General features: G+C 40.3%; 1 protein-coding gene across 3 annotated transcripts in view; it reads left to right on the forward strand.

Moving 5' to 3' along the window:
- The window catches only part of DCAF1 (DDB1 and CUL4 associated factor 1), a 69,772-nt gene that overhangs the window by 50,488 nt on the left and 3,684 nt on the right, over positions 1-15,600 (forward strand). The window contains exons 18-23 of one of the 3 annotated variants that reach the window (XM_045530108.1): positions 2,095-2,328; positions 2,910-3,003; positions 3,544-3,648; positions 3,857-3,930; positions 4,452-4,553; positions 14,078-14,729. In XM_045530108.1, the coding sequence (XP_045386064.1) occupies positions 2,095-2,328; positions 2,910-3,003; positions 3,544-3,648; positions 3,857-3,930; positions 4,452-4,553; positions 14,078-14,440 (972 nt within the window). In that variant the 3' untranslated portion in view covers positions 14,441-14,729. Of the gene's footprint in view, positions 1-2,094; positions 2,329-2,909; positions 3,004-3,543; positions 3,649-3,856; positions 3,931-4,451; positions 4,554-14,077; positions 14,730-15,600 lie in introns of those variants that run through there. The other 2 variants (XM_045530109.1, XM_045530110.1) reach the window with 2 other exon arrangements.

Consider the following 15,600-nt stretch of genomic DNA (forward strand, 5'->3'; position numbering starts at 1 on the left):
AGACACTGGAGGGTGAGAAGAGGATACATGGTTAGATGTAAAGTTCCTAAAGTGTGACTCTGGTTTCTGTGAGAGAGGCAAGAGCAGGCATTCCAGGTAGGAGAGTATGGGACCAGCTGATATGTGAGAGCAGCAGTGGGGCTGGGCCCAGGTAGGCATGGTGAAGGCGATGAGAAGTGAGGGGTCTTGCCCTGGGTTTTGGACACATGGAGTTTTAGATTGTTTTAGACATTCAAGTAGGGAATCGGGGGATGAATATGCAAATTAGGAGTTCAGGAGAAAGGTATGGAATGAGAGATATAAATATGGGACTTGTCCACATACTGGATATGGCCTCCTTATTGACCTCAGCTCTTACCTTCTCTTCTCTCTTTTGGCTTTTCCTTTGCCATTTCCCCTGCCTTAGAACACTCTTCCTCTAGAGATCTGCATGACACTCACATTTCCTTCAAGACCCTGCTTAAACCTTACCCACATATAGATAGTGTTTAGAGCTATGAACCACTTGAGATTATCAAGGGGGCTAGAGAAGAGAAGAAGTATGGGGACAGATCCCTGGCATGTGCCAGTTTCAGAAGTTACCAAGTGAGGAACTTGGGAATGAGATCAAAGAGAGTGGTCAGTAAGGCAGAAGGAAACTCCAGGAAAGAGAGGTGCCCCAGAGGCTAAGGAAGGACTGCATTTTGAGGAAGTATTGATCAACTGGGTCAGAAACTGCTGATGAGTTGCATAAGATGAGGACTGAGAGGAGGTGACCTTTGATTTAACAATTTGGAGTTCATTGTTAACTGTGTCAAGAAATAGTTCTATGCACTGGGTGGGGGGTGGCATGAAAACCTGATTAGAGGGGGTTCATGAAAATGAAAGAAATGGATACACTGAGTATAGACAATTCTTTTGAAGTGTTTTTGCTGAAAAATGAAGCAGAAAAGTAAGATAGTAGCTTGAGGGGGATATGAGGTGGTAAACTGAAGGTTTTCCCTTCAGCTTTTCATTTGAAAATGATAGAACATACAGAAAAATTGAAAGAATATCCACCACCTAGATTCATTTGTTTAATATTTTGCTATTTTTTTCTTCTGTGTAAGTGTGCATGTGTGTTTGTGTGTGTGCATTTCTGAGTCACTTGGAAGTAAGTTACAAACATCAGGGCATTTTATATCTAAGCCCTATAGTATGTGTCTCCTAACAGTAAAGACATTTTATTATATAATCACACTGTTATCAAATTTAAGAAAATTTATAGTAATTCTCAAATGTCATCTAACATCCAGGCCATACTTAGTATTCCCAGTTATTCCTGATGTGTTTGGTTTTCAAATGTTTTGTTGTTTTTTTTTTTTGAACCAGGATCCAGCCAAGATTCACATATTGCATTTGGTTGTTGTGTCTTACTAATGTTTTAAAGCCAAGAACCATTTCTTCAGTTTTCATGACATTGACTTTTGAAGAGACCAGGCTAGTTGTCTTGTCCCATGATCTGGATTTGTTTGATTGTTTCCTTGTGGTGTCTCCTTATTTGTTCCTATATCAAAGGGAGGACTTTTTTAAAGATTGGAACTATTATGGCACTTCTGTAAGCTAATGGGAAAGATCTGGTCTCTGCATGGGTTGCGTACTGTAGACTTGGGAAACTTATGATGGGGTTAAAATATGTACATTGGGAAATTTTTAAGGAAAAAGGGGTATTTTTTTGATGCCTTTCTCCAAAAAATAACCCTTAAGGAGTATTCCAAGGGTAATCATTGATTGATTCATATGGAGGATGTCTCAGTTTTAATCTTAGAAATATATTCTGTTTCTTGAAAAGGGGAGGGGAAGAAAAGGGTATTCTTATCCCTAATATAGTTTCAGTTTTCCCTTTTTTCCTTGTGGGAAAGGGATTTTTCAAACCTTGAATGGGAACCAACGCACTTAAAATTTGCTGGGATGGGCATAGTCTTCCTACTTTCCAGTTATTTTACAGTGTCAGGGCTTTTGTAATTTTGGGGGGATTTGGAAAGTATGGGAGAAATATTTTGCACATTTTCTTCTTTAAATTTGTCATGGATGGATTGGTCTGATTTTTCTCTTCCCACCCCTTCTTCTCTAAAGATTTATGATATTCAGACTGGCAACAAGCTGTTGACTCTGTTTAACCCAGATCTTGCCAACAACTACAAGAGGAACTGTGCCACCTTTAATCCTACAGATGATCTTGTCTTAAATGATGGCGTCCTCTGGGATGTCCGCTCTGCACAGGCCATCCACAAGTTTGACAAGTTCAACATGAACATCAGTGGCGTTTTCCATCCGAATGGGCTAGAGGTCATCATAAATACTGAGATTGTATCCTTTACACCCATATCTTACTTTCCATTTGTTACCTGGTTTTTGGTGCAGAAATTATTTGTTTTATCTTTCCACCAATACCTGGTTAAATAGCCACACTGGTAATAATATGATACCTGTCCTTTGGTTTGAAGTGTTGGTAAAGATCTCCAGTGTACCGTTGTCAATGTTAGTAATTACTGGAATACTTTCACTAACATGTTTTACTATGTATTGGGAAGAGTGATCAGATTCTTGCCTTGCAATTCTCCAAGTATTGAATTAGCCTTTATCTTCAGAAGGATTTTCCTTTTGTTCTATAGAAATCAGTTGCTAGACATGAGAGGAGAAGGAGGCACTACTATTTGGAAGAAGAGAGCTCATGGAGCATTCATGTATATGAGCACATCCTAGGATATTTTCAGGGACATCATTTAATAATATGTATTCTATATATATTTGTTTTACTGTGATCTCATTGACCATTAAAGTTTCACTACCTAGCAGGAGGAAAACAAAGTGATATTTTAGAGTTTCCCCCGTGAGGTTATATAAGAAGTTTTGTGTAAAATAGTTTTCCTTGACCACTCCCCTCCTAGTGGGACCTTCGAACTTTCCATCTTTTGCATACTGTTCCTGCCTTGGATCAGTGTCGTGTGGTGTTCAATCACACGGGGACAGTGATGTATGGAGGTAATACATCTTACCCTTTTCTTCATTATTCTCTTTCCTCCTGCTTTGCCCCCTCACTTATTTGATACTTCCATTTTGGAACTATCTCTCACTTGTGAATTGGAAAGTATTTGAAAGTTGTAACATAAAAGATAAAGTGATATTATAAATGGTGACAAAAGGGAAGGTGAAAATGTTGGTTGAGAGTGAAAGTCAACTGACTTTGAAGATAACAAGTAAATCTTGTATGAAAAGAAATTTCATGTATAATTTCCCACATGTATCATTATGAGCTTAAAACCCTTCATATTTTTGTCTTGTGATGTTGTAAGCATTTGGCTTTAACACTTTTGGGAGCTAGACGAGAGGTTGAGCATACTGTTTGCCACAATAGGTGGGATATGCAAGAAGTATACTTTGAGAGGAACTAACTGGATGCAGAGTAGATTTACATCCTAGGAACTCACTGAAGTCTTGATTGTCCATTAACATTTTCTGCACTTGTGAATAGGACATGTTTATGATTCTTAATAGTTGTCCTCCTCCCCCCACCCCAACTAGCTATGTTACAGGCAGATGATGAAGATGACTTAATGGAAGAGAGGATGAAAAGCCCTTTTGGGTCATCCTTCCGAACATTTAATGCAACTGACTACAAACCTATAGGTAAGCATGAAGGGGCACACATTGCCATGTTTGGGTGTTCCTTATTTAAGATTCTCCATTTTCTGGGAGGACTATAATTTTTTATTGAAAAGCGGAGGAGTTATGGAAATATTTACAAGCAATAATCTTGAATTCCTTTAGAAGAAAAGCGGGTTTTAAGGTCACAGCAATAGTCCAATCCTGAGTCTTTTCACATTCTATTTTCCAGCGACCATTGATGTGAAACGGAACATCTTTGACCTGTGTACAGACACTAAAGACTGCTATCTTGCTGTCATTGAGGTAAAGGGAGCTTGCAGAGGCCCTGCTGTTTTGTTCTGATTTTTAGGATCGTTTTCAAGTTATACTACAGACATTTGTCTAATCTGAGATGTATTCTAAAGTTGATACATTCCTGATGGTAGATTATTGATAACCTCACTTAATGGGGTTTGGGAGATATATAGTTCAAGAGAAATAGTAAGAAAATCCCAATGTAAGACAGCTTAGAGAGTCCTTTCTCCTTTTATTCTGGACTTACAGTTTCTCAGAGGAGTCTGGATCTCTCTCACCAGAGTAAGACTGGTTTATTCCAAGGATGGTGGTCTTTCCTGTGATTATGTCCTTCGCTACTCAAGCCTTCTCATTCTGTTTTTTGTTCCCTGTGTCCAAGGTATAACATTTTCAGAGTCAGCTTGAGAATTTTGGGCATCAGAAGCTTTGATAATTATAGGGTCAATGTCATGGGTACTAGTCAGAGCTGAGGTGTGGACGTGTTCTTCTGAAAACTAACTGCTCCTTGTGGATTGGGTGTTCTATTCCAGAATCAAGGCAGCATGGATGCCCTGAACATGGACACAGTATGCAGGCTATATGAAGTGGGCAGGCAGCGTCTGGCAGAGGATGAGGATGAAGAGGAGGATCAGGTCAGTGGTCTTTGAGATTTCTTTCTGCTAAACAGGCCTTCATCTTCTGTGTTTTGCTATAGGGCATTTTAAAGGTCTAATCATCCTTTGCTACCTGTTGCCATACTTGGAAGGCATATGTGACCTTGATCACTGAAACTCAGAAGACATTTTATTACAAGACTTTAACCAGTACCTGATGATCCTATGAATTCCATTTGTAGATTAATTTAAAACTTAGCAATCTCTGATTTTGCTTCAGAGATTTCCTAGTCCTGTCCTTGGTACCAGTGCCCTGTCTGGCTTCAGAGTAAACCAGAGAACCCCATAGTCCCAATGTCAATGCAAAACAGAATAGTTACACTGCTGAGATGGATTGTAGAAATGGCTCAACCTTTATTTTATAAAGTTCTCAGTTTGATGGCATAGTCTATTTTCAGAGTAATAAAGTGGAACTAAGAGATAAAGAGAAGATTTTGATGCCTTTGAGAAATTAAACATATATAAAATGTGGGTATACAGTTTCATGTCCTACAATCTTAGCTTTTCCTTTTCATAGGAAGTTTTAATTTGTGATTGTATTATGCTAGGTGCTTGCCTATGTGGTGTATCAGTATTGGTTCTGAAGAGTTTTTCAAACTTTTGAGTTTCAGCAGGTGTTTTCCTATCTACTGGGCTCTCACCACATTCTCTTTATAAGAGTACACTCCCCAGGCAAGGTTCTTTTGTCTAATTTTCTGAGATGTATTTATTGCTGAGTAATATAACGTTGAAATTGAATGGCTAGGATTTGACTTTCTCTTATTGCAGATATTATAGCAGGTAAAATGTCTTTTTTCCAGATCTTGGGTTCATTTCTGTTTTTTCTCCCACTGTGGTATTGTTTGGTCTTGGTGCTTTGTCTCTTCAGAGGCATAGAGGTGTTCTAGATGAGGAGAAAGGTGCACTGTGGGATGAGAGGAAGTGCCCTTGCCTCAGTTTGCAATGCCACAGCTCTCTTGCCCTCATCCCTCCCTACTTTTTGGGAAATCATGCTGAATGGTTTGGGCTAATGAAATAGCTTTCTCTTAGCATTCCTCCCAAACAGCATGTACTTAAAATTTAAAATAATTTTTAAAAGCAAAAATTTTTGAGAATGGTAGTTTTTTAAGTATTTTTTGGATGTGAGTCTAATACTATGGGCAAAGGGTCCATGTTTTTCTCTGTCAGGACTTAGTACTAAGTAATGGTGTTTTGTTGTGCCAATTTGAGGTTTAGATATGTGTTTCACTGTTGGGCTTTATAGGTTATGAGCATATAGTTCTTTAAATCAAATCTTTCTTTGAATACTGTATCACCTGTACATCAGAGATGATAACTGCATCTAGATCAAAAAGCTAAAACAGAGACTCAACAAAAAATCCTCTGTGTGGGCTTTCTTGGTCTTTGCTGTTTCTGATGGTGTGTTCCGACTGGCTAAGCATGCATTTTATTAGAGTTCAGAGATGATTCATAATCCACAGATATGGGTTTCTAGGCAGAGCGTAGAAAGGAGACTCTTGTGGGGGCAGCTGGTGATCACTGTGGGATCAGAGCAGAGTTTTCTTCAGGGCTTGGCTGCTGCTTGACCCAGAGGCACTTTCCTCGTGGGATGCCCTCTTAGGGAGGGGCACATTCCCAGCCCTCGCTTCCCTTTCCCCTCACACACAGAAGAGGATAGTCGTGATCTTTGTTGGATTCCATGGAAATATTATTTTATAAGGTCCTTTACTGAAAATGACATCCTCAGTTCTATAGTTTTTTAAATACCATATTTATTATAAAGGACAAATAGGCTCCAGAGTTTGAAACCACTTCACCAAATTCTGCTAAGGATTTCCTAGTGTGGAAAGGCTTTCCTTTAATGCCTTCTAGATGTAGGGACCTTGGTTTCATGGGTGAGAGGAGCCAGCAGTGTTTAAAGCTCATGTGAGTCATGAGATACTGGTAGAAGGAAGTGCTCTTTAGGTGGATACTGGAGATCTTTGATTTATTTGTGACATGGATTTTAGTGTTTTCTAGAGTGCTATACTATTTAACTTTACATGTTGCTAGTCTTTCTTGGTAGCAGAGCTTGCAAGTGGTATTAGAACCACCAAACTTCTTGTGGTTGCCTTGAGTGGGTTTCTTAATAGTATCTCTGTTCTTTTATTCTCACTTCAGTTTGCTACCTTAGACACCTCACTCCCTTAATGCATACTTTTTCACTTTGGGTGTTAGAAACAAAATATGGTTTATCCTTGAGTAGATACAGAAGGTGCAGATGTCAAGCCATTTGTTCATATATTACAGTGGTACAGGTGGCTATAGACAGTCTTGTCCTTCATGGATTTATTCATCACTATGGGGTATCAGTTCTGTCTCAGGCTTCTTGGATGCTACACGTTGAGCTGTAAATCTGAAGCAAAACCCAGATTATTTTAAGTTATTTATCAACACCATCATCCCTGCCCTCGTACATCCTCGCAATTTACAAGGACCTTCTGGGGACCATCACCTGGGTCCATGTGATGCCTGGTTGTCTGTCTTTAGGGATGTGGTCCAAGCTCAAGGGGAAGTGAGAATTGCCCTAGACACCTTGGGAGCTGGAAGGCAATTCCCTGGGTTGGCCTCATTCTTCTTGCAGATATGGACTGATGAGAGGCAAAGGTGGTAGAGACAGGTGGTTGGTTGTGTAAGGAAGAGGCCACTGTAAGGGAACAATTTTAAGTTTTCCCCTTCTCTCACTCCATCCTCTCCAGGGGGGAGGCTTGGGTCAGGGTAAAGACTGACTGATTCTCCTTCCGTGGTTCTCCTTATGTTTCCTTTTGATAGGTTAAGGGAAAAAGGTTTTAGAAAAGGGGGATAAGGTGGTGGTTAGGACTTTTTAATTTTTTTTTTGAGACAGAGTCTCGCTCTGTCACCCTGGGTAGAGTGCAGTGGCATCATCATAGCTCACTGCAACCTCAGACTCCTGGGCCTAAGCGATCCTGCTGTCTCAGCCTCCCAAGTAGCTGGGACTACAGGTGCACGCCAGGACACTTGGCTAATTTTTCTATTTTAGTAGAGATGGGGTCTCACTCTTGCTCAGGCTGGTCTAGAACTCCTGAACATAAGTGATCCTCCCACCTCAGCCTCCCAGAGTGCTAGGATTACAGGCGTGAGCCACCGCGCCCGGCCAGGACTTCTGACTCTGGTGTAGGAAGGAAAACTAGAGGCTGCCTTGAGATGAACAGCCAAAATTGAGAGGGGAAGGCGAAAGAGGACTCTAGAAGTGGCTCTGGTGCCCAGTCTGTAGAAGAGCTTCAAAGCTTTCTAGCTCTGAGAGGACTAGGTGTCTGGGTAAGTGTGTGACTTGGGTGAGTTAGCATTGCTTCCAGATTTCTCAGCATCTATGTACGTTTCACTACATACTGATACGATGGTCATCTCGTGCATTTCATGTTTGAAGGATATCCGTTAGATGCTTATTCCTTCTGCTACCAAGAAAGACTAGTAACATGTACAAGTCACATAGTATAGCACTCCAGAAAACAAAAGCCCTTGGCCTTGTAATTTTTGATTTAGAGATGTTTTAGGTGGGATAATGCCATATCTATTTAAGTAAATCTTGTTTGTAACTTTAATTCTTTTGATACACATTCTTTCTAGAATCTTGTGGTGTTTTGCTATATTTACTATCTCCATCAGATTTCTCCCTATGGCCTCTTCCTATGTCAGCTTGAATTTTTTTTTAACTCACTTTCGTTCGTATGTTTCACCTGATTTTAAAACTAGAGACTTTTCATTTTCATACGAGTCATTTGCTATTCAAAGTTTTGTCCTGGTCTAGATATCTGTTCCCAGGTCTTCTCAGATGTTCCAGGTATGACTTATATGGCTCAGAGATACAGGCACCTGTAACCAACACCTTTGAATTTGCCTTTTCACCTCAGCAAAATAAACTCAGAAGCCTGAATGGTCAGTTGCCATCTGATAATATGGACTGGCATAAAGTGTCTATATGAAACGGCTATTTATTTAAAGAGCTTTATTGAGATATAATTTTCATACCATAAAAATAGTTGTTTTATGCCCTTCTGTTTAAATAAGTTTGGAGATGTACAGTTCATCCCTTCTGTTACACTATATTGATGAATGGAAACATATACAATGTATTGGACAGCCATAAATATTTGGTTCCTGAGGCTGCTAGGCTGCCTGCCTTCAGGCATTTGATGAAAGCAGAGATAAGCCAGTCACCTATCAAAGCTTCTATTATCCAGTTGGAAGTTTGGTATCTGTGTTTTTAAAAATCAATTCATTTATATTTAATGGTGGCTTTTAGGAAAGTCATAAAACCAAAGGTTAGTAATTGATCATTATTCCTAGATTTTGAAAAGCCAATACATTTCAGCTAATATAGTTAACCTTAAATTTATAAAGAAAAAACTCAAGGAAATAATGCTCTCTTTTTTCCACTCCATTTTGGAATCTGGGACACACTGTGTGCTGTGCTTCCTATGTGTTCTCCACTGCCTAGAAGCGGATGGTAAGAGTCTTTACTGATTACACACCCACCGTGTGCCTGGTCAGGTTGAATGTCATGATTCCTGAAAGCCTCTTTTTGTCCTAAAAAAATTAAAATACATTTGAGTTAGATTCTGCCAGTAAGGAGAGAAAAACACAGCATTTATGGCCCTGAAATGAACCTATAGCTTTTTTTCAATATAAATATTTTTTCTTTTTCTTTATTATTATTTTTTTTTACCTTCTGTCTATATTTGAGAAACCTATAGCTTTTAAGGATAGGTAATATCAGGAACAAGTGTTTAAAAAAAAGTAAGCATTTAAATTTAACAAATTGTGACATGTTAAAGTGTCAAGACAGGATCAGGTTTGAATTACATTTTTTTTAAGCTATCCTAGTATTTAGATTAACTGTTCTTAAAGTATGACCAGAAGTTTTATTTTCTAAGGGATTGGTTATATTTTTGAAGGAAATATAAGCTAAAAGCTGTTTCTTGTGAAAAATAGATATATATTCAAGAACAATTTTGAATAGTCTAGAAATAAACTCTGCACTAATAAAAAAAATCAAATTCTGTTTAAGTCCTAAAGAATAAGATAGTTTGATGTGGCAGAGAAGGTGGGTGGGAATATCTGGACTCACCTGTTTGGTTCTGTTATCTTGAATCTACAGACAGGGTGTGTCATTGCAGAAAAGTAGAACTTTAGAATTGGAAGATACTTCAGCTGTCATTTGTGGAGTGGTTTTTAATTAGGGGTGCACTTCACAATTCCTGGGGAACCTTTCCAAAATCTACCTTCATGAGGTTCGTTCAGAAAGATTGGTTCTATCATTTAGGACCCTGGGTGGGGTTTAGACATGAATATTTTGCAATTTTCTTAGGTAATTCTGATGATCACATCTCAGTAAGAGTAACTGTTTTAATTAAACCACCTCATTTAACAAGAAATTGAGATTCAGAAAAGTTGTCATTTGATAGATGTTCAGTAAATGGTCATTGAGTCTATGGCAATTCTGTAATGTGGGCAGCATCATGGAGCCCTAGGAGGTTTTGATTGAGGACGGGATAAGACCATAGAGAGTTGGAGAGACTGAAGGCTAGCAGGAGGAAGTGTTGTACAGTGAGAGTGGATAGGAGAGAGCACTGGGGACCCCAGATATGTGAGAAACAGAAGTTAACTAGGTGTGAAGCCATCAAAGTGGGAGAAGTGAAAGACACGTTTGAGATTTTGACCTGGTAACCGAGAGAAGTGTGGTAGGGACGGATTGAGTTTAGTTTTAGACTTACGGGATTTTCAGTTTTTGTGGTACTGATGCTTAGAGCTGTCTAATGAGAGTTGAGGGTTTATGAATGAGAGAATATATGAAGGCAGAAATAGCAGTTGAAGGAACCCCTCTGCCTAGAGGGGAAGATTCAGAAGAGACCAAGTAAGGATCAGGCCAGCAGCCCAGTTTGGAGGCCAGGATTGGATAGTGTCAGTCACTGCAGAAAAGCCCTTGGTTGGCCATTCAAGCCTCCGTATTCCTTTAGGAGGATTTCAGTAATTATAATAAGAACAAAAAACTAACACTTGTTGAACACTTTGTATATGCTAGGCACTTTCCAAAGAGCTTAAATACACACGTACACATACATTTTTAAAAAACTTAAAACCCTGGCTGGGTGCGATGGCTCACACCTGTAATCCTAGCACTCTGGGAGGCTGAGGTGGGAGGATTGCTTGAGCTCAGGAGTTTGAGACCAGCCTGAGCAAGAGTGAGACCCCATCTCTACAAAAAAATAGAAAAATTAGCCAGGCATCATGATGCACACCTGTAGTCCCAGCTACTTGGGAGGCTGAGGCAGGAGGATCACTTGAGCCCAGGAGTTTGAGGTTGCTGTGAGCTAGGCTGACACCATGGCACTCTAGCCTGGGCAACAGAGTGAGACTCTGTCTCAAAAACAAACAAACAAACAAAAACAGAAAACCACAAAACTTAAAACCACCAGCAGCAACCCTGTGAGGGTAAATAAATTGCCCCAAAGTTGATCATCGTGCTAACAGAGTTTGGATTCGGCAGAGGTAGCCTGGCTCCAGAGCACACACCATTAACTGCAACACTGTGGAGCGGTTTGGGCAGGAGCCAGACTGTCAGGTGTTAGTGGAATAAAGGCAGAGCGAGCCTGAAGTGAGCAAGGGGAAGCTGGATACCTGGAGGTCAGGAAAAGGGTTGACCTTTTCCAAAAAGTCTGTAGGTAGGAGGAATTTGAAGCCCGTGTAGGCTGAGAAGTTGTTAGGTATGGGGGAGCTGAACCTCTTGGCATAGAAGATGAGGAGCCAGTGGAGAGAACTTGAGTGTGGGTGGGGTGAGGGTGAGAAAAGCATCTGTGGTAACAGGGTTCCAGGGTGCATTGAGGTCCAGAGCAGGAGTGGGAGGTTCCTCCTCAGACCAGAGTCGAAGGCAGGTTTGGATGTGGAGAGGGAACCAGGGAGCAGTCTTATAGAATTGGGGGAAAAAAAAATGTTCCTGTATCCAAAACATTATCTAAGTGTTGCTGGAGTTGAGTTAGGATTTTAGCAAGATTTGCTTTTTTCTTTAAATAATTTTTTGTTTTTACTTTTTGGACCACTCATTATTAGAAGCTTTATTCTTCAGAAATGAAAGAGAGGGGCTTATGCTACCAACTGGGTACTTGACCAGCAGAGAATGCTCCTCAAATTGCTTCCTAGAATCCCCTTTGGTTTCTACCACAGAATTCTACCACAGCATTTTGGACAGGTCTTTGAATTTCTGCTTCATGATCCTGGTTTCGGATTTAAAATTTAGAAAATGAGTTTATGGCCATGTCCATATGTGACAAATACATATTAAACCAGCATTGGTCATTAAATACAGAGTACGAGCAGTGAAGTGAAGTGTTCCGTTTGTGATTCAGGTATATCTTCTGCTCATTTCCCCTCCACTGTCATGGTCACATGTGATGTCCTCATGTCCTTCTGGGATGAATTAATATACAACTGTTTCTTCTGCTACAAAATATATAAAGCTTGGGTTTGTAGGCTGCCATAAGAAATTGTAGTGGTATCTCTGTAGTTCAAAGCTTAGACCCTGCTTGACCTATTTTCCAGGATTGCTCTTGATTTGGGAGCTTTTTGCTCAGTTCTTCTGGATTAGCTAAGCTTTGATGTTTTTCGAAATGAAAGAGAACTGTCTTCCTGAATTTGCTGTCCAGCCCATGACCATTCAGACAGTTTACCTCACCTTTTATGTACTTACTCAACTGTGGACCTTTAAAAGTTGTGCTATCTTAAATTTAGAATATAAGCATTCTTTTCCACGAAGGCTTAAGAGACACAGGGCCCCAGATATTCTCTTCTTTAATGTACTTATTTTTAACTTTGGTACTTTGTGAACTGATTAGCTAATTTTGGTTCTGTTCATGAAAATATGCCTGGAAAAAAGAGGTAAACATTGTCATCTGGTAAGCACTTGGATTATTTTCCCCTAGTTTTGGCTCCCCTCGCCTTTCTCAATTATTTGTGTGATCTGATGTGCTTGCAGGGGTCATGAGCTTGTCCGTGTTTCAGTTCGTCATTGCTGCCTGAGCTCCTTTCAGGTGGGGCAATGCTCAGTAGCTCTGAAAGGATGTGTGGCCAAGGGTGTGGCTAATAGTCTCAGGCCATTACATGTGCGTTCACACCACACACACGCGTGCCCCTGAAAAATCTGGCATAGACCGTACACACATTTGTGCAAGTATTAGGATTACTGGGTATTTAAAGGGCATCAGTTTTTCCCATATAGCTGCCAGAAATTTTGAAAAGTCTAAATCACTGGATCAAATAGCATATCAAAAAGTTGTTAATGGTGGTTCCAAAATTACCAAAAGTCCATAAAGCAGAGCTACTCTGCTGAATGAGCCTAGTTTGTCTTATGGCTGGTGAACACTAGTGTCTGGGAAAGCACAAAATGTTGTTTTTTAAGTGATTGGCAGGTAGTAACACCTTTAAAATTAAAAAAGAATATTTTTTTTGCTGATGTTGGGCTTGTTCTGTCTTGAATTTCATTAGGCCAATGTACTAAATGAATTTTATATTTTATTATTGCAGGAGTTAGAATCCTTTGCTATTGGCAAGGCTGACAGTTGATGTTTGAGCAGAAAGATAAGTGTCTGTTAGTTACATTTACTTGGGACTGCCTGTCATCCTTATCAAAGCAGAGAGGTATCTTAGTGTTCTCTTCCATTTGAAGGGGAAGCAACTGGGATTCTAATGCAAAGCTGAAATCTGTGGCAGATGCCAGAATGCACAATTTACAAAGCCCAGGGTACCTAGAGCAAAGTATTTCATTGGCTTTTCTGGTAGTTTTCTTGCCTTTAGGAAATTCTCTTTTGAATGAAAGGATGGATAGTTTCTCTAGCATACTTTTTTGGGGGGGCTTGTAACAAGAAATGTAGATACCTGTTAGTGTTCTATATTGTAAGTCTGTTTTGTTACAAAGTTCAGATAATCAAATACATATGATAGCACTCTTAGGGGTTTACCCACATTTTTGGTTAGAAGATCAAGGGCAAGAGCTTGTAGGGCTTAGGAACTGATGATTCAGCAACTGTTCTTCCTCCATTTTGTTAAAGTGTTGCTTTTTAGATTCCAGGTAAAAGCTTTTGTTCTAGTGCTTCAACTGATTTCACTTGCCTTGGTTGATGCAGGTGAGAAAGAAGAGCCCCTTCCCTCTGGGCTCCTAGAATATGGACAGCAGAGACTTCTGTGAAGCAAGTTGTCTGTTTTCTTGGATAAGGGCTGTGTGACCAGTAATGCCTTTGTGGAGTGACCATAATCCTTGTCTGCAGGGTGCTTCAAATGTCTGGGGGGACTTGTGTGTGCCTGTCTCAGTCATTACTGACAAGACTGGCTGGCCCACTTAGTCTGTGCTAATCTAGACTACCACCCTTTCTCCTGACAGTTTTCTCCATTTTACTTTGGGCAAGACTCACCATGTGGCCCACGTGGGTTAGGCCTCTGTTTTTGTCCTAATGGACCTCATGCTCTCTTACTAGGAAGAGGAAGAACAGGAGGAAGAAGATGATGATGAAGATGATGATGACACTGATGATTTAGATGAGCTTGACACTGACCAGTTGCTGGAGGCCGACTTGGAGGAAGACGACAACAACGAGAATGCAGGGGAAGATGGGGACAATGACTTCTCTCCCTCAGATGAGGAGCTAGCAAACCTTCTAGAGGAGGGAGAGGATGGGGAGGATGAAGACTCTGATGCAGACGAGGAAGTGGAACTGATCCTGGGGGACAGTAAGTATAAGGCAGAGTTTGGGCTAAACGTTGGCACCCAGAGCAAGGTCCCTTCTCTTGTGCCAGTGCGACCCAGGGGGCAGGCCACACCAAGGCTCTGTGCCCTGTAACTGTTGATTCACCACTCTGGTCCCTTAAAGAAAAGCACTTTCATCTCTCTGATCCCCTGCTCTCCCATCAGACTGTGTAACCAAACCAAATGGCTGTCATCTCCTATCTTTCAGGTAGAAGTTAGCAAACTTTTTCTGTAAGGCCAGACAGTAAATATTTTATGCTTTGTGAACCATATGGTCTTTGTTGCAGCTATTCCACTCTGCTGTAGTAGTGAGAAAGCAGTCATAGATAATATGTGAATGAATGATTGTGGCTGTGTTCTAATAAAGCTTTTATTTGCAAAAATGGGTGGGCTTGTAGTTTGTCAACCCCTGCTTTAGAGAATTAGCCATAGAATGGAAGCCAAAGTGTAGCTCTCTTCTGAAGGGCAAAGCTGGAATCAGTTAGAAGAAACTCTTAATGGGGGTACTGTTCTTTTTTCTAAAGTTATAAAGAAATGAAGGCCCTCTTGTGGAGGAGACTTTTCCTGTCTGCTTTTGGCTAATCCCTTCTAAAGGGAACGGATGTTTTCTTTGATTCCTATTTTGTTCACTTCCATTCATTTTTCTTTCTTTCTTATTCCAAATTTTGAAGAACAAGCTCCAGTTTTCCTAGTACTTTTCCATTAGGACAGGTTTCTAAAGTCAAGTTGTCTCCTGACTATGGTAATGAATCCTGAATAAACTATTAATAGCTAATAGTTCTAAGAGTCTGTTAGGTCTGTGGCTATACGTAAGTCCCCTTACTGAAGTTGTATTTTGAGGAAGCTCAGTGGGAGGGTAGGGGGCAACTGCCTTATATCTGTCTATCTACTGTTTATCAGCTTTCATTTTTCCCGTACTTGGAGGTTGAGGTGATTCAGTGGAATAGTCCCAAACCATGGTCAGAGAGCCAGGTAAGAGGAACTAGGGCAAGGGACGCAGAGCAAGTTTTGGTGAACCTTTTTGTCATATGTGAATAAAGACATGTGGGAAACAAGTTATACCTCCCTTCAATTACAAGTAGTTAGGCAGGTTAGGAGGGTCAGCAAACAGCTGGCCAGCTGGTAGTGGTATCACTTTAATTTTTCTGTTAATTTGAATATAAAGCTACTCAATTTGTATTTGGCCTGTAACCTGAGCACCTCCTTTAGCTGTTTAGGAAACTCCTTCTCTTAAGCCAAAGGTAATATGGAAAA

Source organism: Lemur catta, chromosome 18 (genome assembly GCF_020740605.2).
Source record: "Lemur catta isolate mLemCat1 chromosome 18, mLemCat1.pri, whole genome shotgun sequence".
Lineage (NCBI taxonomy): Eukaryota > Metazoa > Chordata > Mammalia > Primates > Lemuridae > Lemur > Lemur catta.